Source organism: Plasmodium relictum (genome assembly GCF_900005765.1).
Source record: "Plasmodium relictum strain SGS1 genome assembly, chromosome: 12".
Lineage (NCBI taxonomy): Eukaryota > Apicomplexa > Aconoidasida > Haemosporida > Plasmodiidae > Plasmodium > Plasmodium relictum.
Genome location: NC_041690.1, coordinates 1,020,457 through 1,044,870, shown reverse-complemented (window position 1 = coordinate 1,044,870; position 24,414 = coordinate 1,020,457). Strand labels below are relative to the sequence as shown.

The 24,414-nt window shown below is 19.5% G+C and overlaps 6 protein-coding genes across 6 annotated transcripts; 3 read left to right on the top strand and 3 right to left on the bottom strand.

Moving 5' to 3' along the window:
* Positions 1 to 534: 534 nt before the first annotated feature.
* PRELSG_1227700 (conserved protein, unknown function) lies at positions 535 to 765 on the top strand (the record flags this gene model as incomplete). The annotated part of the gene is made up of 1 exon (XM_028678066.1): positions 535 to 765. One exon carries the CDS (start codon positions 535 to 537, stop codon positions 763 to 765), a length of 231 nt encoding a protein of 76 aa, XP_028534393.1.
* Positions 766 to 1,043: 278 nt separating this feature from the next.
* PRELSG_1227600 (conserved Plasmodium protein, unknown function) lies at positions 1,044 to 6,134 on the top strand (the record flags this gene model as incomplete). Its single annotated transcript, XM_028678065.1, has 1 exon — positions 1,044 to 6,134. One exon carries the CDS (start codon positions 1,044 to 1,046, stop codon positions 6,132 to 6,134), a length of 5,091 nt encoding a protein of 1,696 aa, XP_028534392.1.
* A 571-nt stretch (positions 6,135 to 6,705) lies between these two features.
* Positions 6,706 to 10,402, bottom strand: PRELSG_1227500 (pyridine nucleotide transhydrogenase, putative; the record flags this gene model as incomplete). Its single annotated transcript, XM_028678064.1, has 3 exons — positions 6,706 to 6,752; positions 6,882 to 6,993; positions 7,124 to 10,402. The coding sequence occupies 3 exons, from the start codon at positions 10,400 to 10,402 to the stop codon at positions 6,706 to 6,708; spliced, it is 3,438 nt and encodes a 1,145-aa protein (XP_028534391.1).
* A 948-nt stretch (positions 10,403 to 11,350) lies between these two features.
* PRELSG_1227400 (RAP protein, putative) lies at positions 11,351 to 16,266 on the bottom strand (the record flags this gene model as incomplete). The annotated part of the gene is made up of 2 exons (XM_028678063.1): positions 11,351 to 11,537; positions 11,726 to 16,266. The coding sequence occupies 2 exons, from the start codon at positions 16,264 to 16,266 to the stop codon at positions 11,351 to 11,353; spliced, it is 4,728 nt and encodes a 1,575-aa protein (XP_028534390.1).
* A 2,122-nt stretch (positions 16,267 to 18,388) lies between these two features.
* P23 (co-chaperone p23, putative) lies at positions 18,389 to 19,582 on the top strand (the record flags this gene model as incomplete). The annotated part of the gene is made up of 2 exons (XM_028678062.1): positions 18,389 to 18,393; positions 18,835 to 19,582. The coding sequence occupies 2 exons, from the start codon at positions 18,389 to 18,391 to the stop codon at positions 19,580 to 19,582; spliced, it is 753 nt and encodes a 250-aa protein (XP_028534389.1).
* Positions 19,583 to 21,181: 1,599 nt separating this feature from the next.
* On the bottom strand, positions 21,182 to 23,782 carry G6PDH (glucose-6-phosphate dehydrogenase-6-phosphogluconolactonase, putative; the record flags this gene model as incomplete). The annotated part of the gene is made up of 1 exon (XM_028678061.1): positions 21,182 to 23,782. The coding sequence occupies one exon, from the start codon at positions 23,780 to 23,782 to the stop codon at positions 21,182 to 21,184; it is 2,601 nt and encodes an 866-aa protein (XP_028534388.1).
* Between the last annotated feature and the right edge of the window lie 632 nt (positions 23,783 to 24,414).

Below are 24,414 nucleotides of genomic sequence, written 5' to 3'. Positions count from 1 at the left end.
TTTAGTTTTTTTTTTTTTTGTTATTTACTAAGAATATAAATGTATATCTTTTTCCCTTTGTTCATATATATATGTAGTCTTTGTGCACTTAATTTTTTGAATGTATTTGAGATATATATTTTTGTTTATTTTTCGTTATAAAATAAATTTTTTGTTTTGTAACTTTTAAATAAATACATGTATATAGCATTAAAATGTGTACACAAAATATTTTTTATCTTTAATTTTATCTTTTTTAATATATTATTTATCATTATTTTAATATAATTTTTTTTTTTTTTTTTATTTGTATAATTTTTTACGATTGTATATATTATTTGCATTTGATTAAGCTTTTATAGCATAATAAAATAAAAATTATTAAAAAATATATTAGAAAATAATATATTTATTAATTTCTTCTATTTTTTTTTTTTTTTTTTAATGAATACTTGCTAACATTTACATTTAAATGAAACTAAAGATTTTATAATAAAAAGCATGAAAAGCATAACATTTTATGAAATATTTAATATATTTTGAATATTTTTAAAAATGAGTATGTATTTTTTTTTATTATTTGAGAGTGTGGTATTGCTGATTAATAGTGTTTTAATTATAAATGAAAAGAAGTTAAAAAAATATAAAAAAATAGATATTTGTTTAAATAGTAATGATATTTTTAATAACATTAAATTATTATTCTATACCATAAGAATATATTTTAAAATTCCATTGATTTTTCTTAATTTTTTATGTATTATCATTGAAATTTTATTTGGGTAGCTTTATATACATGTATTTCTATTTTTAATAATTATATTTATTAAATATAAACATAACTTTTTTTTTATAAAAAATTCTTTTATTAACCATGATTTTATTTTAGTGTGTATTTTAATAAACTTTTTTTAAAAATATTTATGTATTGAATATACTATTAATATGTTTTTGGGAAATAGTAGGAGTAAAAAAGTATTATGATATAATTTAATAAAAATATAAAAAAATAATTTTTTTTTTTTTTTTTTTCTTATTTTTATGATTTTGCTCATTTAGATAATATGACATCAACTTATATACACGAAGTAAGGAAAAAACAGAAAGAATATTTAAGTTATTTATTTGATAAATTTGAAAAATATTCCAATAGAAATTTTTTAAATAATTTTTTAAATAAGTCAATAAATGAAATAGCTTTATATCCATTTCAAGATATTAATGATACTGAAGTTTTAGCTGACATTAATGATTATATAAATGAATTGACAATTAATGCACAATATAAAAAGAAAAGTATTTTTAAACATTTATGCGAAATTTTTCTTAGTAATGAATTTCATATTTATGATGAAAAAGATAGATATGAATTAAAATATGTCATTTTAAGATTATTCTTTTTAATAAGTGAAAGTTCAAGAAATGAAAATACAAAAGAAATCGATTTGCTATATAATAAATACTTCATTAAACAGAAAGAAGAAGAAAGTAAAATTCTAAATATAAATGAACAAAATGCCTTAGAAGATATAAATAATTTTAATATTATAGAAGAAAAAAAATATTTGAACGAGCTTTATAACACTGATGACGAAAATACTAGGTTTTCTTCCTTAGAAGATGAAGATGAAATTGATAAAGACGAAAATAAGAAAGAAAATAGAGATTATTTAAGTAATGTAGACATTGAAATAACTAGTTATAAAAATGAAATAGAAAATAATAATATAGATAGTAATTTTAATAATTTTTATGAGACCAAATATAGTTATATAGAGAATTATATGAAAAATAAAAATGAGATAACTTATGAAAATGTTATTAAAAAAATATACGATTGCATATGCAAATATCCTCATTATGAAAACATAAAAGATAAAATAAAAAGTAAAAATATTTTATTAAGTAATAGAGATATTAATAATAATGTATCAGTTAAGAATCATAATAATTATAAAAATGAAAACATATATGAAAATAAAAGTGGGGATCATATGGAGGATTCAAGTATTATGTCTGATGAAGATATATTTATAAGTTTAAAAAAAAAACAAAAAAAGAGTAAAGATATGTTTTTTAAATCTAAATCAAGGGAACGATATTTTTTTAATAATATTAATATATTTGATGAAGAGGATTATGAAAATACTGAAAATGAGGGAAATCTAATATATGAAACGGATATATATAATTTGCATAATGTTTTCTTGGTAGATAAAAAAGATAATAAGAAAAATAAAGAAAATATTAGTAATGATATGAATAGCACCAAAATAAATAAAATTGATTGTCATGAATATTATTATAAAGAAAAAAGAATTAATGAAACATTAGAAGAAAAAAACAAGGATGATAATAAACTAATTGACAGCTCTTATTATAGCAAAATAATTGTTGAAGAAACTAACAATAAAAATATGTTTAAAGGAATATATACAACGGGAAAAGCAAGAAATAAAAAAAAAAATTCATTTTTTGTGAGTGAAATTTTTATTATAAAAGAAATTTTAATGATTTTATCTTTGAATTGCCCTATTAAATTTAGAGACAATTTTTTTACTAACTTTTCTAATTTTTTATTTAATAGGATAATGGATAAGAATAAAATAAAAGATGATTTTTTATTTTATATAGAAATAGAAAAGAAAAACAAAAAAAATAACAAAAAAGAGAATTCTAATAATAAATACTATGCTGTAATAAAAAAAATGATGAATGTTAAATTATATAATATAGGAAGAAAAAGTTTTAATAACTATATCAAAAAAATGAAAAAAGTATGTATAAAAATATTTTATATCAATATATTTTTCTTTTTAGCAAATAAATTTAGAAATTTTTTTTTTTTTTTGTCTTCCAATTTAAGTGACATTTTTAATTATATAATATATTTCAGAGAAAATATCAATGATGAAAAAAAAAAAAAAAATTTTTTCTTTTTTTTTGATCAAATTAACATGAATAATGAGAGTGAAAACAATATGTATTATCAAGGAAATTTTTTAGAATCCTTTGTGAGTTCATTAAAAAATATTTATTTTGAATGGATATGTGTAATCGATATTTTATATAATTATCATATATTACTAATATTAAAACAATATAACTTAGTACCAATATGTGATGAACAAATTTTCGAATTTTTACAAAAAATAAAAAAAATAAAAGTTATTGATTATTTAAAATTAAGCCATTTTGCTAATTTAAAAAAAAAAAAAAAAAAAAAAGGAGAAAGGAAAATAAAATGTGAAGGAATTTCTAGTTTTAGGTCATTAAGTTTGATTCATCTAAATTATATAATAAATAATTACCTTTATATGTGGAATAACTTGTATGATTTCATTAATTTGATTTTATCTTATTTATTATATAATATTAGCATAAATGATTATATTTATTTTAATTATAATTTTGATAATGCTAAGAAATTTTGTATTTGCTATGATATGGTTTTATTATACTGGAGAAATTGCCAAATTATAAATAACAAGTCTCTAGAAAAAATTTTCCGATTTTTACTGAATGATTTAAACATATATTATTCTAAGCATATAGATAATTGGATAAAAAAAGGAAAAATTGATGATAAATTTAATGAATTTTTTATCTTTTCCTCAAAAATTGAAGGAAAACATTGTAATAGTCTTTTTATTAGAAAGCAAAATGAATTCATATTATGCCCTGAATTTTTTAATTCCTTTATTTTTTTTTTAATAAGTTTAGGAAATAACATTCGTTTATATATGAAAATTAATAATGAAAAAAATATAGATTATATTGACTATTATTTAAAAGAAGAAAAAAATATAAAATATTTCGAAGATGAAGAAAATTTGAAGTTATATTCATGTGAAAATGAAGACAATTCTAATTTTGTTTTTTTTGAAGAAAATGAAATTACTTCAAAAAAGTTACATGAAAATACACTTAATTACTATTACAATTTAGAGAACATCAAAAAAATTCAAAATACTTCACTTGATATAATATCTAAATTTTTAACAGAAAGTAGAAGTAAAAATTTACCCTATTTTAATCAAAATATTATGTTATTAAACATACCATATGATTTATATATTAAAAAGTATTTTCAAGAGCACTTTTTTAATTTTTATGAAAAAAGTAATCGTATTTTTCTACATAGTTTAATGAAATATTGTTATCTCTTAGAGTATTTTTGTTGTTTGCGTAGTTTAGTTTTTCTAGAAATAAGTGATTATATTTTACCATTTTTTGAATTTGTTTTTAAGGAAGTTTCTTTTCCATTTATTGATGAAAGGAATATTAACTCTTTATTTAAGCAGTGTGTTTATAGTAGTAATCAATATTTTCAAAAAAAAAATAGTGCAAATTTTAATTATTCATGTTCCTCTTTTTTACACAAAAAGTTTACATTAATTCATATGAATATATTATTGTCAAGGAGTAAAAATTTTAAGCACAAAAAAAGAAGCAAAAGAAAAAAAAATTTTAATATTGAAAATTATAGTAATATTATAGAGAAAAAAATATATCATCCTTATGATAATGGAAACAATACAAACAATTTAAAGAAAAAAAAAAATATTAAAGAAATTAATGATAGTAATTCGAATAATACTTCTGATAGTTCAAATGTATCTAATATAGATACAAAAAAAAAAAAAATTATATATTTTAAGGATTATAATCCTTCTAATACTTCAGTAAATAATAATAATGATAGCGTTATTAAGAAATTAGATAATTCCTATGAAAAATCTGAAGAAGAATCAAATTATATTATTAAAGAATTTAAAAAAAAAGGTAATGATAAATTTAATGATATAAGCGATAAAAATTTAAGGAAGCACACTATTTGTGTAGAATTAAATACTAGCTTTTACACGGAGGAAGTAATAACAAATATATTAAAAAGTTTTTATTTTAAATTAAAAGAAAATAAAATTTATAATAACAAAATTAATGTAATTAATTATAGAAATTTAATTATAGAAACAAAAACATCACCTTTTATGAATTTTCTTATTGATTCTGCATGTCTGGAAAAATATTCAGCTATATTTTCTTATTTTCTAGAAATTAAGAAATCACTACAAATATTAAATTTGGTTCATATATTTTATAAATATTTAAAAACTAAAAAAAATTCATGTTTCGAAAATTTCCACACCATTATTTTTTCTTTATATAATCTGAAATATAAAATTTTTTTTTTTCTGAATACTATTTACACTTATTATCAATGGATGCTAAATTTTTCGTGGAATAATTTTATATTCAACTTATCAAAATCTAAATCATTAGATCATATAAAAAACAATCATCAATTTTATTTAAATTTTTTAATAGAAGTTTTATTAGTACCTATACTAACAGATCATGAAGAATTATATAATTTTTATGTAAACGAAGAATATAAGAATAATACTATTTATAAGGAATATGAGAGAATTTTTTTTAATTATACCTTAAATAAAAAAGAAGAAATCTCCGCTCCTGATAATGTTTCATTTAAGAAATTTAACTTATGCAATAATTATGATAGAAATATAATTAAAGATGTGGATAACTTAGGAAAAGGTTATAATACAAAAGAAGATATATATATAGATAATATGGAAAGGAATCCTTATAAATTGCATCAGTTTTCAATTAATAAGCAGTTTTTATTAAATGAATTATTTTCTAACAATATTTTAAATTTGCTATTTATACCTTCTCAGATATATGAAATTTTAATAAAACTAAGTAAATTTTTGAATATTAATTTTGACCTAAATTTTGATAATCCATATGATAATGACTTTGACGAAGATAAAAAAGACGAAGAAGATGAAGATGAAGAAGAAATAAAAAAAGTAAAGAATAACATAATAAATATGAATAGTACTAATGATTCTAAGCATATAGAAAAAGAACAATTTATTTTTTCTATAAAAAATGATATAAAAATACTTTCAAAGGTGTTCGAAATTCATTTTTCTGAGTTTATGATGAAGTTAAATATTATTTCTTTTAATACGGAAGATAATAACTTTTTTGGGCCACATAAAGATTCTAAATTATTTAATCACATAATAAGATTAGACAAAAATATTTTAAAAAAAGTTTCAATTTTAGAAAATATGTTATCTTTTCATTCTTATAATGATTTAAATTATCTTAGAAATTGACTTTTATATTTTTTTTTTTTTCTCTACTCTTTGCGTATAATTAGTAAATCCGCAATTTGGGAAATTACTATACATTATATAAAAAATAAGAATTTTATTTTTTTTTTATATCTCTTTTTTTTTTTGTAATTTTTAAATTTCTTTTTATTTTTTATTTCATTTCTTTATATATTTTTTTTCTTATTTTTTTTTATAGGAAAGTAAAAAAAAAAATAAGACAAATTAATTTTCTGTATTTTTTTAATCTTTACATAGTATTTTTAAAATTAAAATAGTCAAATGAATATATATATATTCCAAAAATTCATATCGACAAAAAAAAAAAAAAAAATTAATAGAATAAATATTTTTATATTTAAACTACAATAAAAAAAAAAAAAAAAACAGTAATAGTACAATGAAAACCATTAAATAACAAAAAAAAAAACAAAAGTTTTGGGATATTTTTAAGAAAATATTTACATATATATTAGGAAAAAAGCCAAATAATAGCGTAAGTGGAAATTCTTAAAAAAAAAAAGTATTTTACATTTGAATTACAATTTAAGAAAACATTAAGTTTTTACTCCTTTTATTTCAAAAACATATCAAGCATTCTTTTTGTTACATAGAATCCACCTATATAAAAAAAAAATTTTATATAAAAAAATTTTATCATCAACATGATATATACATACATATGTTTCTCTTTTTACGAATATATTCTATAATAAAAATTAATAAGAAAAAAAAAGAATAAAATAATACCAGATAAATTGATAGCCGATAAAAAAGTAGCTATTATTGATAAAATTGAACTTAAACTTTTAAAACCATTACCATATTCAATCATACTACCTATAATTATAACTCCAGATAGCTAGAAAAAAAAACAAAAAAAAAAAATTTTTCCATATATAGACATAATGTAACAAATTATTATTTTTATTCATCATACAAATAAAAAATATATTTTTATATTCTTTGTTTTTAAGCAGTTCTTTACTAACCGCATTAGTTACAGACATTAATGGTGTGTGTAAAGATGGGGTTACTGACCAAACACAATAATAACCAACAATTATGGATAATGTAAATAAAAATAAATGATACAAATCAGATTGTGATAATATTTTTCCTGTTAGTAATGTAATTATTACTACAAGAAATAAAGAAATATAAAAAAAAGGATCCGATTCAATAAACTTTTCTATTAAACGTGTCCCTGTAGGATATTTAATTTTTTTTTTTGAAGATGATTCTATAATTTCTTTTTTCTTACATACGAATACACTTTCACTTTTAATTGATTTATCAAGTGCTTTTTCAGGTGTATATAATATATTTCCATCTTTTATTACAACTAATGATTTAATAATATCATTATTAATATCAACATTAAATCGTAATCCTCCACCCATTTCTTCTAATAAATTTATCATATTCATTGAAAATAAATCAGAAGCTTGCAGTGGCATATTTCTTTCTATTTTATCTCTTCCTAATATATGAACACTATTTATAATAATATTTTTATTTGATTGGGAGCACTCAATGTTTCCACCCCAATTATTTTCTTTATCCCCAAATTCTGTTGACAAATCCACAGCTACACTTCCTGCTTTCATTAATTTAATCATTTCAGTAGTTACCAACTTAGGAGATGTTTTTCCTGGAATAAACGCTGCACAAATTAAAACATCACACTTCTTAATAATTTTTTTGAAAATATCCCTTTGTATTTTCTCATATTGTTCACTCATTGTTTTTGTATAGATATCTGAATTGTTAGTTTCATCAGTTGGTATTCGAATAAATATTCCACCGCAACTTCTCACTTCTTCTTCTGTTGATAATCTTGAGTCATGAGCATATACAATAGCTCCTAAGCTTTTTGCTGTTATAATTGCTTGTAGCCCTGCTACACCAGCACCAACAACAAAAACTTTTGCTGGGTTAATCTTTCCTGCTGCAGTTAAAGAAGATTTACTAAATCTTGGCAAAATAAAAAAAGCTTCTAAAACAGCTCTATATCCTTGTAAATTACTCATAGAGCTTCTAACATCTAATTTTTGGGCACGAGTAGATCTAGGCACTTCATCTATTGCTAGATAAGTAATATTTTTTTTTTCCTTATTTTCTACTATTTTTTCTAATAAATGTTGATTAATACCTGGCCACAAATAGCCAATTAATATTGTATTGTTTGGTATTTCATTTATAAAATTTATTGTTGGTGGATCTACTTTTAGTATGATGTTGCTATGTTTAAAAATAATTTCTCTTGATACTATTTCAGCACCATATTTAGTATATTCTTCATTTTTTATTAATATTTTTGTTCCTATATCTTCTTCAACCAATATACGAAAACCCATTTTTCTTAAATTTGGTATAAATTTGGGTGCAAGAGGAACTATAGTTAAATTGACTTCATTTTCTTCTTTTTTTTTCTCCTCTATATCATCATTTCTTACTAGACCGATAACTCTCCTAGGTTTAGGATAATCTTCTGTTAATTTTATATCTTCTTCACTTGGAAAGCTATCCACTATGGAATGCAATGATCCAGATTCTGTTTCTTTTTGAGCGATTTTTCTATCTTCTTGAGTAATTACGGGATGTTTATGACTTATATAATCATTCAAAATAGTCAAAATTTGATTAGTTGAATATTTAGCGTCCCCAAAAAGCATAAATGTATTGGAGTAATAAAATAATGGGTTATCAATAGCTGAATAACCAGCGCTTAAACTTCTTTTTAAAATAATTACTTGTCTACTTTTCCATACTTCAATAACAGGCATTCCGTAAATTTTACTTGAAGGATCTAAAGAAGAAGGGTTAACGATATCATTAGCCCCAACTACTAGAACTATATCAGCATCAGATATTAATGGATTGATTTCATTCATTTCTTTAACCATATTATAAGGAATGTTTGCTTCTGCTAATAGCACATTTAAATGACCTGGCATTCTTCCTGCAACTGGGTGAATAGCAAAATTTACTTCTATATTTCTTGATTTTAATATACTACAAATTTCAGCTAATTCTCTTTGACATTTACTAACAGCAGCACCATAACCTGGGACAATAACAATATTTTTTGCATTGATTAAGTTGTCCGCAACATATTTATTTGTTGTAGAATTCGCAGACTTTTTTTTTTCTTTTTCTTGTAAAGATTCACTTAATTCTTCATAATCATCCCATCCTCCTAATATTATATTAAAAATATCTCTATTCATTCCTATGCACATAATGTAAGATAATATAGCTCCTGAAGAACCAATAAGTGAACCTGATATAATTAATAAATTGTTATGGAGCAAAAATCCACTTATAGCTGTAGCAAAACCTGAGTAAGAATTTAAAGCACTTATAACTACAGGCATATCTGCTGCACCAATAGATGCTATTAAATGGAATCCAAGGAATAATTCAATAATGAAGGAAGTATATAGGCAAATAGTTTTTAAGTATAAAAGTTGGTTGTTAACAAAATAATATCCTAGAATTATAATAATAATCATAAATAAAATATTAACTAACTTTTTTGTTTTCAATTTTAAAGATTTACTATCTAAAATTCCACTTAATTTTCCTGCTGCAACTAATGATCCAATAAATGTAATAGAAGCAATGAATGTTCCTATATAAATCTCATTCAGATGAATTGTATTCATTTCATAATTTTCAAAAGACGCAGAATGAAATTTAGAAAACCCTACAAATAAAGCAGCTAAGCCAACGAAACTGTGAAATAGAGCAACTAATTGTGGCATTTGAATCATATTTACATTATGAGCAATATATAATCCTATAATTACAGCTGGTATTACTATTAAAAAGAATAATTCATATCTGAATCCGAACCCTACTTGACTAAATGTTACTAAAATTGCAGCTATTATTCCTATAAAACCTAACATATTACCTCTTTTTGATGTCTTATGATCATTTAGACCTGTTAAACATAATATGAAACACAAAGAAGAAAATAAATAAACTGCATTTAATAACGATGGTAAAAAGGAATATGATGACAATTCAGATATATCATCCGATATAACATTTCTTGTTTCCCTTTCTACATTTTTATAACTGTTTATATTATTATTTGATGGAAAAGTAATAGTAGGTAATTTTATTTGAAAAGTATTGTTGCCCTCTACTGATTCATATAAGTATTTTGGGTTATTCCTTAAATTGGATTTAGAATAACTGTTCTTTATAATTAATAAATAAAAATTAAAAAGAATTAGACAAAATGTCGTTCTCTTCATTTTTTTTATATTTTTTCTCTTTAGAGAAGTTTACAATACTTTTAGACATATAAATATAATTAATATATATTCATATAATTAGCTATCCCTTATAGAATTAATAAATGTATTCGAATCTTGTAATCAACAAAAAAATTAAAAAAATATTTAACAAAAACAGAATAAAATAAAACAAAAAAAAAATTTAAATAAAAAAATTTTAATTTATTTAACAAATAACAAAATATATTTTCATTAAAAAAAAAAAAAATTATTATAGTATTTCATAATTTTATTTTAACACATTTTCTATTTAATAAAAAAGAAAATATGAAAAAACTATATTTCATTAATCATTGCTTCATATGCATATAATCAAATATATATATAAATATATGCACATATACATGAATGAACACCGTGTTTTGTTATAAGTAAACCTACATAAATATATATATGCGAAAGTATATTTTATTATGATGTTCTTATATTTTCTATTTTTTTTATTTGTACATACACTTCACATTTTTAGTAAAAAATTATTAGAGAAAAACATATTAAGAGAAAAAGGGGGGGAGGGGGGGGGAAATATTATAACATAATAAAGTAAATGAGAAAATGTATTACATAAAATAGTTCCTTAACATAAGGTATTTTTAATCTTGCAAATATATATACAATGTATTTTTTTAAAATATTTAAAGTTATATTTAGAAAAATGATTCTATTATCAACTTGTATGCATATTTTTAAAAGGATTTTTTTTTTTTTTTTATTCATAATACTTTATTTATTAAAAAAAAATATAGGTTAAATATATATATGCATATGTATTTTAAATTAAACTTCTATCAAACGAAAACTAAATATGTAATTTTTAAAATATGCCTTCTTATATTCTTTTTTTTTTTGTTTTGTCTTTTTCTTTTTTTTAATATATCTTTATGGAAGATAGTTAAAATTTATATATCATGTATATTTCTCAAAATGATCCTTCATATATTTACTAGAACTTGATAATTTTCGAATTATATAATTATTTTTATCTTCGTTATTTAGTTTATTCCATTTATACGAAGGGATGTGAATAACAATCCAACCACTTTTCTGCAATAACCAACTTTTAAAATAAGTGGTTCCACATATAATATACTCCCTGAAAGTATAAAATAAAAAAAAAAAAAAAAAAGGGATATATTCGTTAAATATAAAAATTACTTTTATTATGTAGGAAACTCAAAAAATATAACATTTTTAATAATTGCTCTATTAAATGTTTCCTTTTTGTTATTTAATTTTTTTTTTTTTAATAGTTTTTATTTAATTTAATTTTGTTATTTTTACTTTTTTATATTCTGTAAGTTGCTATTACTAATTTCATCCAAAAGCAATAAATGATGAGATGGACCATCTACCTCAATAGCTATTTTATCTTGAAAGTTTTCATTTTTTATTATTATATCAATAGATAAAAAATCTTCTGTTATGTGTTCATTCTCATATTTTACATTGAATCTATCTAGGATTTGAGATACCTGTTGATGAAACTTAGATATATTATTATTTTTAATAGTATTTGTTTTTGAAATTTTTTTTTTTTCAAAAAGAAGGATAATTTTATCTTTAAATTGAAGAAAATTCTTGGAAATTTCCAAATTTGGATAACCATATTTTATTCTTAACCATAATATAAATATCATATGCAAATGCATATCATTTTGCTCAACAATTTTTATATCGTTCCATTTATATTCATTTAAAAAATTTAAAAAATTTTGATTTATTAAATTTACAATAGAAATTCCCCAGAAAAATCTAGCTAATAATAAAAATGAAATATTTTGAAAATTTTGTAAAATTTTTATTTCATTAAAAATGTGAATGTAGATTCTTTCAATAAACTTTAAATCATTTTCAATGATATCATTACTGATATTTGCTTTGTTTTCTTCTTTTTCTTTCTTTGTTATGTTCATATTATCATAAAAGGTAAAAGCATATGCCCAAGACATTGTAGCATATAATTCAGTAATTACATTTAACTTAAAAAATTTCTTTTTCTTTTTACCTAGCGAAAAATAGTCATTTAAAGAAATGTTTAGTAAAATAGTTTCACCCATACTATGAAATAGTTTTTTATTATATACCCTTGATTTTATAAAATAAGAGAAAATAGATATGAAATTTTCAGGTATTATAATCTCATATATCTTATTTTCTAAAATAAAATTAATTATTTTAATTGAAAATAAAAACTCTGTTTTATGATAATAAGATAAACACCATAAAATTTTTCCAAGCAACTTCACTTCTTTTTCATTATATGAAGAATTTTGAATTTTTTTTAATGTTTCTTCTATAGATAAATTGTACAATTTCTTATTTTCAATTTTCAGTAATGTAATAGTTTCCATATAATAACATAAATTATAAAAGTTTATATTTTTATTCGATATAATTTTTTTTTCTGAATATTTTATTAATTTTTTTAATGATTGTGGTACATTATACTTGCAATTGGTTATTTTTTTTTCTAAAAAATCATTATATTCATTTTTGACTTTTATTTTTCTTTTCATTTTTTTCTTTCCATTTTTCTCTGCAAAATAACTGTCTTCAGATTTATGAAGACAATATATACGAGCAAAACATGGTAAAACAATGCATAAGCATTCTATATTGAACTCCTTATATTTTTTTAACGTTATATCACATAATAAATCAAAAAATCTCACATCAAAACAGTGCATTCTATAACAATTTCTAATAAAAAAGGCTAACTGCTCCTGTTGAAAAGTATAAATAAATTTGAGAGTACAATAGTTAGAAGATTTATCTATTATTTTATCCAAATGGTTACTTTTCATATTTTGTTTAGAATCCTTTTCTTCTATTTCTATTTTAAGGTAAACATCAGAATTAATTTTATTAACTATACTATTACTTATAAATTTATTATTAATTTTTAGTTCTGCACATAAATAAGTAAATTCTACAAGATCCTTTACCCCGCATTTTTCTATATTTTCAATAAATTTCTTACAAAAAGAATTCTCAATATCAAATGTGTTTTCACATTTAGATAAAGCACTTAATATGTATATAATATCTTTTATAGAAAATACGATATTATTAAAGTTGTTTCTTTTTAAATAGTTTATTATATCATCGGAGTTTTTAACATATAAAAAAATTGAAATTAATAAAGTCATATTTTTTGAGGATATTTCATTTATTATATTTTCTTCTATTATTTTTTTTTTTATTATATTAAACACTTTCATTACTATATTTAATTCCTCATATAAATATAATTTAGTCCCACCTAATTCTTTCAATAATATTTTATTAGTATTTATTTCTTTTGATATAAACATTATATACTTCATATATCTGAAATATGTCCATGCTGTATCAATAAATAAATATACAATTTTCTCCTTTTTCTTAAAATTGGAAAAAGTAAAATTATGATAAAAAGAAAAAATTTTAAATAATTCATTTAAATTTATATCATATTTTATATTATAAAATAATGTAAAGAAAGACGAAAATTTATAAAAAAAGCTTATTACATCATTTTTGCTAATATATTTAAAATAGATATTGAAAAAAGAGATCAAATCTTTATATATTTCTTTTAATTCATTGGAAGTATTTTTCAAATTAAAATTTTTCATTCTTTCAATATACTTATATAGATTAATTATTATATCATTATCCTTATTATCATCCATACATAAATATGTTTTCTTTGGTGAATATGCAATAATGTCTTGTTTATGTAAGTTTTCAGAGGTTTCCCCATTCTTATTGGTTTTTTTATGGAAACCTATTGAGAAATAATTTTTAATATTTAAAAAAAAAAAAAAAGGAATGCTATTTATATTCTTATTTTTCCTAAAGTCAATATTGCAACTGCTATTACTTTTGTTCTTACTAATATTAGGGTTTTCAAAATTATCCATGCATTTGTATTCTTTATCTCTCTTATTATTTATAATTTTTTGTATCTCAAATTTTTCAACGTTATTGAAATCATTTTTGAAATATATTTTTTTAAATAACAAAATATCTATAGATATTTGCAAAGGATTTTTATGTTCTAATATCGTTATTACATTTTTAGACCAGTCCAAATTTTTTACTAAAAAAAAAATATCTTTTTGCATATTAGAAATTTCAATGTTATTTTTTCGTTGGCTCATGTTTATCGACTTTTTTAATATATCAAAATTCCTCATAAAAATGTTCATATTTTCATTTAAGATATTTAAAGAATTTTTTTCTTCCCTATTAAAATACAAATTAATCTGAGTTTCACCATCTAGCACAAATGATAAAAAAGATAAATAAAAATTAGTTAATATATGATAATAATTATAAATGAAACTTTCATTTTTTATTAAATTATTCATCTTAATGAAACTATATAAAAGCAATTTTGCTGAATAAATATATTTAAGACTTAAAGACCAAATAGTTATAATCAAATTTTCCAAAGTGAAAATATTACTAGTTTTTATTTCAGTTGTTTCTTTATTAACAGAAGAAATGCTTTTGTAAATTGAGACATTTTCTACAAAATTATGTTTATTACACCTTTTCATGATTTTTTTTTTTAATAATTCATATAAAAGGATATTTTTTCTGAATGCACTTTTTTTAAGCATATTAAACTTATTTTCATTATGTATATATAAAAATGGACATTTGCATATACAAAATAAAATTGTTAAGAGTTCTTTATTTTTTAATGAATTAAAAAAATTTTTTGTTTTCAGAATATAATTTATTGTACTTTCGAATAAATCAGAAAAAAAAATATTTTGATTAGAATATGCTAACAACATATTTATTATAGATTCATAATTTTTTTCATTAATTAATCTTATATGTATTTTTTTTTCTATAATAAAATCTTTTATTTTAATATAAAAGTAGAAATTTGAAAAGTTAACATAAGAATAGGAGTGTAATAAAATTATAACTTCTTCTTTTTTTAATAAAGCAATAAGACTTAAGCTTCTTTTCCAATAATTTTCATGTGTTTCCTTATTATCTTTATTTAGTTTACTTAATGACCAAATAACTATAACATAACGAGATGGATTTAAAAATGATAAATATATATTTGCATATCGATACAATAAATTAATATCAGAAATATTACATATATAATTTTTATTTATGTTGAATTCATTATATTTCGTTTTAAGAAATGTATTTTGTTTTTTTTTATATATTTCTATGTAATTTTTACAACATACACATTTATTGGAAATGTATTTACTTTTATTGCATTTATTACAATACCTCAGAAATGAATTATATTCACATATATTTTTATAGCATCTATTATAATTACCTTTACATATATTTTTGTTTTCTCGGTTATTTTGGAAAATATTTGTATTTTCGATTTCATTTTTGCAATTGTCTAAGTTACTATGTATATCTAAATTCCTATTTTCATTTAAAAGGCAAAAATATTTACTAAAAGACCATATAAAAGAAGAAAACAAACGTTTGTTATAGTTATTTATTTTCTCTAATTCTTTATTATTATTTAAATATTTAAAAAATACTTTAATTTTTTCTTCTATTTCTGCATCAATATATTTTTTATTTTGTAAGTATATTTTACTGTTTTTATTTATTATTTGCATTAATCTATGAAAAAATGTTACATGATTAATTATATTTGTTTTTCTTTCATTTTCTTTTATTATTTTTATTATTTCAAGAACATTGTTACTTTTTAAAATTTCCTTATTTATTTTTATAGCCTTTAATGTATCCTCTTTTTTTATTGAGAAATTTTTAACAAAATGAAATTCACATTTTTTATTTACTTTAATGGTTAAATTATATACTTTCAACATTAACTTTTTTTATTTATGTAATATTGTTTATTCATAATAATTTTACTTATATTTTAAAAGAATAGTATATTATAAATAATATATATATTTTTTTTTTAATCCACTGATAAGAATCTTTTCATAATAATTTTTTCTATTATTTTTAATAAGACCTTTAATTGTGAGTTTTATAACTTATTATCAAATGCAAATTTTGATTTAGAATAAATTAATAATAAAAATTAAAGTAAATTTTTATTTATTAATCATAAAGAATATATTATAATTATAAGAATATATTATTTAGGTAATTGAAGTAATTTATATATTGTATATACGCTAAATGAAAAAAAAAAAAAATAATATAAAAAAAAGTTTGTGATATAGAAATTATTGTTTTTTTTTTTTTTTTTAATATACAGTAATATTGAATATTATAAGATGAACGAAATCTGGGATGAATCTTTATTAAAATTATTTCAGATTTTTATTTATTTTTATTCATTGCTTTTAGAATTGATTATGCTATTATAATTTTCAATACAAAAATAAAATAAAAAATAATTCCGAATAAATATGTTTAAAATTAACACAAAAATAATATATGATATATTAAAAAATGTTTAGTATGCATGTAAAAGGGGATTTCCGGAATTTAATAATCATATAATGATTCCTTTAATATAATTAAAATTAAGAATGACATACATATTTAAAAACTAATTTTTGATAAAAATTACTTATATAAAAAGATTAAAATCTAACAAAATTAGCCATGAGAAGTTATATGGTATTTCTTTCTGTATGCTTGATGGTATAATTTTTTAAAAATATAAAAAGGAAAAAAATTATAATTTTTTAAATCGATAGTAAATATACTTTTAGAATCTTATTTACATCAATGTAATAATTTATAACCGTAAGTATCTACAAATCTTATACAATTTCTTCAAAAAAAACTTATTGTTAATAGATAATAAGGAATTCTTTAACTTGCAATACTTGCAATATTTGTTTTTTATTTATTCAATTCATGTATTATAAAAAATTAATATTTTAATTTCCTTTTTTTTTCCATTTAAATTATTTATCACTATAAAGTTCATATATATAAAAAAAATTGGAATTCTTTTGTGTTCTTTTTTTTTTTTTTTTTTATCAATATTTATGTAAAAATACAAGTTATGCAAAATTAGTAAAAGACGTAAATTATTACACCTTAAAAATTTATGAAGTAAAAAAAATTTACAAAATACAGAAAATGTTTCCGTGTTTATTTGTCAATGTTTTTATTAAATTCTCAAACATGTAATAATAAAATAAGGAATTCGAAATATTTCATATTTTTATTTCGGTACAATTTATATTTCATTTAGTTTATATATATATATATATGTCATTGATTTCATAAGAAAATTGCATTATAAATAAATATGTTTATGCAAAATTATTTTTTCGCGTAAGCATATGCATTGTAGAGTATGAAGTTAAAAAAAAAAATGCAACATTTATATAAATTTATTTTGATAAAGTACTACTCATAACAATTTTTAATAATTATAATTCAATATGTTGTTCTCATTTTTTTTTTTTTTTTTTTTCCTTATTATATATAATAGTGACATCTGAAATTTTTGTGCTTTTAATATTTTCTTTTATAGAATGAACTTTTTTTTATAGTATGAATTATTAGCATCATACTATTATATTTTAAGATACGAAAAAAAAAAAAAATTATATATGGTGAGCATGCCAATGCAAGTTCTTTAATTTTTTTTTTATTTATATATAAAAAAAAAAAAAATATTTGAATTACTAAGAATATTTACATGAATCTTGAAATTCCTATATGCAGATAATACATTTTTTTTTTTTTTTTTGAAATAAAAATTACAATTTTTTGTTATTGATACAAAAAAAAAATAAAAAAAATAAATAATAAAAATAAACTATTATTATTTAAAAAAAATATACTTATATTATATATTTATTACAAATTATTTATATATAACAGTTTTATATTTATAACTTTTTAATTTTTTTTAATTAAAAGTTAGCTAAAAATTAAATCATAACCCAAAAATATTTAATAATTTTCCTATTTATTTTTTTATTTAAAATTTTTAATAAAGATTTTTAAAAAATGCCGTAAGTTTAAAATAAAAAAAAAAATATAATAAAATAATATGAATTTGTATTATATTTTTATTATTTTACCTTAAGTTTTTTTTTTTTTTTGAATTTATTAAATTGTTTTACTAATTGGTTCATATCATCTACATTTCATATATACATTACACTTTTTTGTATTATACAAATTTGTATACTTTTGTATACATAATTTTATAAAAATATTGCTTAATCTTTAAATAACGTTCTTATCCCTTTTTATAACTACGTGCTTTTTTTTAGAATTCTATTGAATACATATATATTCGAATAATAATCTTAATGCAACATAAAGAACTAATTTCTTATCATTTATGATTTACTATAAATTTTTTTTTAATATACATAAAATTTTTATATGTTCATTTATATAAATTTCATATTTATATATATATATATATATATATTTTTCCTTTTTAGATTATATCCAATAGTTTTGTGGGCTCAAAAAAAAGAGTGCCTTTATTTAACTATAGAATTACAAGATATAGAAAATGTCAAGATTGACTTGAAAGAAGACAAGTTATATTTCTATGCTACTAAAGATAAAAATGAATATGAATTTACTTTAAATTTTTTAAAACCAATAAATGTTGATGAATCTAAATATAGTACAAAAAGAAATATAAAATTTAAAATAATAAAAAAAGAAAAAGAAAGATGGAAAACAATAAATAATGATGGAAAAAAACATTGGATTAAATGCGATTGGAATTCTTGGGTTGATACTGATGAAGAAAATAAAACAACTGAATATGATGACATGGCAATGAATAGTTTTGGAGGAATGGGAGGTATGCCAGACATGAGTCAACTAGGAAATATGGGAGGAATGGGAGGAATGGGAGACTTAGATTTTAGTAAATTAGGTAATATGGGTATGGGCGGTGATGATATGGCTAACTTTTCAGGATTAGGTGGAATGGATCAATTTAAAAATATGCCAAACATGAATAATATGAATGACGATGACTCTAGCTCATATGGTGATGATTCAAGTGAAGAAGAAGATGATGATGAAGATGATGATGAAATAGATAATCAAAACAATGAAGAAGAAAAAAAAGAATGCAATGAGTCTAAGTGTACTATGGAAAAAGAAAATAGAAATGATGCAGACACGAAAATTCAAGATCCTATTGTAGAAGTTCAGGAACCTGTGGCTTAGTTTTTAAATATATTTACTTAATATATATATTTATATATTTAATTTATTTTTTTTATTATTTATATTTTTATGTTTTTTTATATTCCAACAGAATATAAGATTACATTTTAAAAAGGAGAAATAATGACAATTAATACGCAATATATGTAAATATTATGAAACTACCTTTTTATTTAATATTTTTTATATTTATTTCATAAAAATATATTTTTATAAAATGAAAGTTTTTTTTTTTTTCTTTATCAAAAAGAAAAAAAAAGTTCTTTTAGTAAATATTGTAACTTAATGAACAATAATATCTTTAAAAAAAAAAAATAAACAATCTAATAGATAAAAAATGGGAGAAGAAAAAAAATAATAAGAATATTTATAAAAAAAAAAAAAAAAAGCATATACAAATTATAGAAATGTCTTTTCATTATTTTTTTTTAAGCTATTTTTACTTTTAAATAAAAGGTATATATTATTTAAAGATATCAAATTTTAGGAAGCATTTTCTTCTACATAAAAATTTTCTTAATTACAAAAAATTTTATTTTTTTAATGCTTTATTAATATTATAATGTATTATGATATTTTTTTAATTATATTCGAGAATATATTGATACAATAAAAATCAATTATTATATCCAAAAATGAGTTCTAAATAAAAAAAACCTTATTAAGAAATATTTTTTTCACCTAAAGTTTGTAATAAAAATTTATTATTAAAATCTTAAATGATAAAATATTCTAATAAATTTTTATTAACCTAGAGTTTTATAAAAAGTAAATATCTATTATTTATTTACATCATTTAAAGTGCTTGTATTATGACGAAAAGAAAAAAAAAAAAAAAGTAAATTTTTATCTGAGTAAAAAAAAAAATTAGCATAGGAAAGTAGAAGAATATTTTATATAATATTCTTTGTAAGTATTAAAAAACTAATTATAATTTTTTCTCTTTTTTTTTCTTTTGCCTTTTTTGCTTTAATGTTTCAATATCATCATTAATGACATAAATATTTATCATTCTACAAATAAGCATAATCTTTTTGTATTTATCATATTAAAAAAAAAATAGTAAATGAAGTAAAAATTTTAGATATGCATATATAAGCTTTTAAGACATAAACATATTTATTTATCGTTAAAATATATAATTCATTTATAGGAGATATATAACAAGTAAAAGCTATATTAACTATAGAATAAAGGTATGCTATTAGCACTATCCTATTATTAAGTTATCCGTAATTATTTAAAAATATATTCATTTTGAAAAAATATATTTATATTCTTTATTTTGTTTTTTTTAAAATAATTATATAAGAAATAAAAAGTTTTAAAACATAAATAATTTATTTTAAATTTTAAAGATGAATTATAGTTGTATAAATGCTATAAATTGACATGCATGTATATTAAATGAAGTGTATAATTAAATAATTTTTTTAAATTTATTTATTTTTTAAATAATTTAAATACTAATTTTTTGTATTGTATATATATATACGTACTTAATTGTAGTAAATTCAATTAAAATTACATTAACATAAATTTACGAACTTATTCTTACGTACTAATATATAAAAAGAAATAAAAATTGTATTGATAGAATCAATTAATATCTAATAAATTATCATCATAAAAAGAAGATTTTCTGACAAATTCAGGTGTTTGCGTATAGTTTTTACCATAGTTATAATATTTTCTAACAAGATCAAAAACTTCTTTAGGCCCTGAATGCCCAAATGGATATTTTAAAGGTTTTATTTGTTTTTCTTTTAATTCATTTAATAAGGGAGTAAATATCCTCCATGATTCGTACAATTCTTCATCTGAAATAAATTTTTTTTTACAACCTTTAAAACATTCTAATAACAATGTTTCATATGCTTCTGGAACATTAATTTTTTTATTTTTATCATTAACTGTTAAATTTAATTGAACTTCTTCCATATCATCACACCCTGTTTTTTTTATCATCATTTTTAAATATATTGCTTCAACAGGTTGCAAAATAATTACAAACTCATTATTATACATATTTTCATCAGAAGATCCCATAATATTATGAAATTGAATTCTTATTTCACATATATCTTTATTTAATCCTTTTCCAGCTTTAAATATTATAGGAACTCCATACCAATTAATAGAATTAATATATAAAATACAGGTGCAAAATGTAGGAGTAATAGAATCTGGTTTTATGTAAGGATCATCATGATAACTATGATTTCCTTTTGATTCATCAAATATTTCATCGTTTCTATTTTCCTCTTTACAAGTATCTGATTTAACGTATTGACCTATAATGGTGTCTTCTAATTTTATAGGAGGAATAGATTTTAATATTTTTATTTTTTCATTCTTAACAGATTCATCATTTAAATCAATTGCATTATCTATTGTTATTAATGTTAATAATTGTAGCATATGGTTTTGCATTACATCCCTTATAATTCCATATGGATCAAAATATTGACCTCTTCCATAAACACCCTTTGTTTCCTTCAATGTAATTTTTATGCATTTAATAAAATGTCTATTCATTAAAGATAATAAAAAGGTATTAGTAAATTTTAACTTTAATAGACCTGAAACCATATCTTTTCCTAAATAATGATCAATTCTGTATATATACTGTTCGTTAAAATTTTCTAAAATTTGTTTTGATAAAATTTTAAATGATTCTAAATCATTTCCAAAGGGTTTCTCTAATATTATTTTGTCTGTACCATTGATATTTAAACAATAATTCTTATAGTTCTTTAATGTATTAACAAAAATATGAGGTGGTAAAGCCAAATACAGAATTCTATTTATAACATAGGAATAATTTGATGCTAATTTTTTTTCATTTATATTTTGTTTTTCTTCATTTTCGTCTTCTCTTTTATCATCGCAGTATTCTGATTTACAATGATATGCATGACTATTTAATGTAGCTTCCTGTTCTGCTTCGTTCAAATATTTATTAAATTTTTCAAAATCTTCTGGACACGAATAATCTCCAATATAGTACTTACATCTACTCTTAAAAGAATCTAAAAGATTTTTTTTTTTACACATAGAATAATCCTCATAGCATTGTAAGCTCTTTTTTAAGTTTATAACTATTTTATCAAAAAATGTTTCAAAATCTTGAACTGTTCTTGCAAAACCAATGATTAATATATCTTTTGGTAGTAAATTATTACAATACAATTTAAATAAGGCTGGATATATTTTTTTTTTTGCTAAATCTCCTGAACATCCAAATATAATTATTGTTAATAATTCTTTTTTATTCAAGTTACTTACATGCATAGATAAGGATTTTTTTGAATCATATATTTCTTCAATTGATTTTGTATATTTTTCATAACCACATGTTATTACAGTAGTATTAGATGTATCAATTAAATAAGCAGCTGGATATAAATTATAATTAGCTTCTATATGTGATTTTAAAAGCATATTTTTCCATAAATCCAATTTCTCTGCTGAATTTAATAGAAAAATTTTGCTTGATGCTTTGGATAATAGTTCTAATGACACGGTAATTCTTTTCCTAACATCAAATTTATTGGTGGTAGTAAAATATACATATTCATTTAATAACCTTAAATTATCATTACAGTTATCACTATTCAATATTTTTAAAGATTTTTCGTCATATATATAGCTATTCTGATAATTGTTCAAATATATATTATAAAATATATTTGGAAATAAACTAGCTATATGGAAATCACTTCCCATTCCTAATATTGCAATGTCCACCTTCTTATATTTCTTTAACATTAATTTTATTTTCTCATTATAATCTAGTATACAATCAACAATGTTTTTTGTTGTATCTGGTTTAAATAATTGTTCTTCTTTATTTATATTTAAATCATCGAATAAAAACTTTATATTATTATAGTTACTAAATTTGTGATCATCACTTTTATACCTCTCATCAATAATAAAAAAAATTAATTTACTTCTATCTATTTCAATGTCCTTAATTAATGACATATTTTTATATACATCTATAGGTGTCTTTCCTCCTGATAGGCCTATAACTACATAACCATCTTCACTACTTAATTGCTTATCGTGTATTTCTTTGCATATATAATATGCAGATTTCAAATTAAAATCATCTAGATTTTTTGTTTCCATATATTTTACATTATGCAAATAGTCCATATCTTCAACGCTTTTTAAAAAAACTTTGTAATCCATTTTCAAAGACATATATATATGGAAATGGAAAATGAAAATTATATAGATATATATTATTTTAATTTTTTAAAGTGAATAATGTATGTTATTATAGTTTTTATATAAATCAAAATTTTAAATTCATTCGTATTTCTTTTTCTTTTTTTTATAGGAAGTAATAAGTATATGACACTTTTCAATAAATGATAATTTATACTTATTTATACTTAAGCGTGCATTTAATAAATTTAATAAAATTTTGTAAAATTAAAAATTTATATGATATATTTTTTATATATATAAATTTTTTTTTTTTTTATTATCTCTATTTTACGAAATTAAATATGGATTAATGTTAATAAGATTAGTTACATTGATTAAAAAGTCCTCATTAAATGGAAAAAAAAAGAATTAGTTTATTATATTTGTTAAATCTTCAATACAGTAAATATATAATTCTTTTATTTTATATTGAATCCTTAAATTAGTTTTATAATTTATTTATTCTAAATTAAACTATATTCTTGTTTATTTGTTTAAGAAATAATTATAAGAAAAAAATATAAAAAATTTAGAAAAAAATGAATGATATTAAAAAAGGAAGAGTAAATAAAAAAGGAATAAAAATAATAATAATTCTTTTATTTATAAAT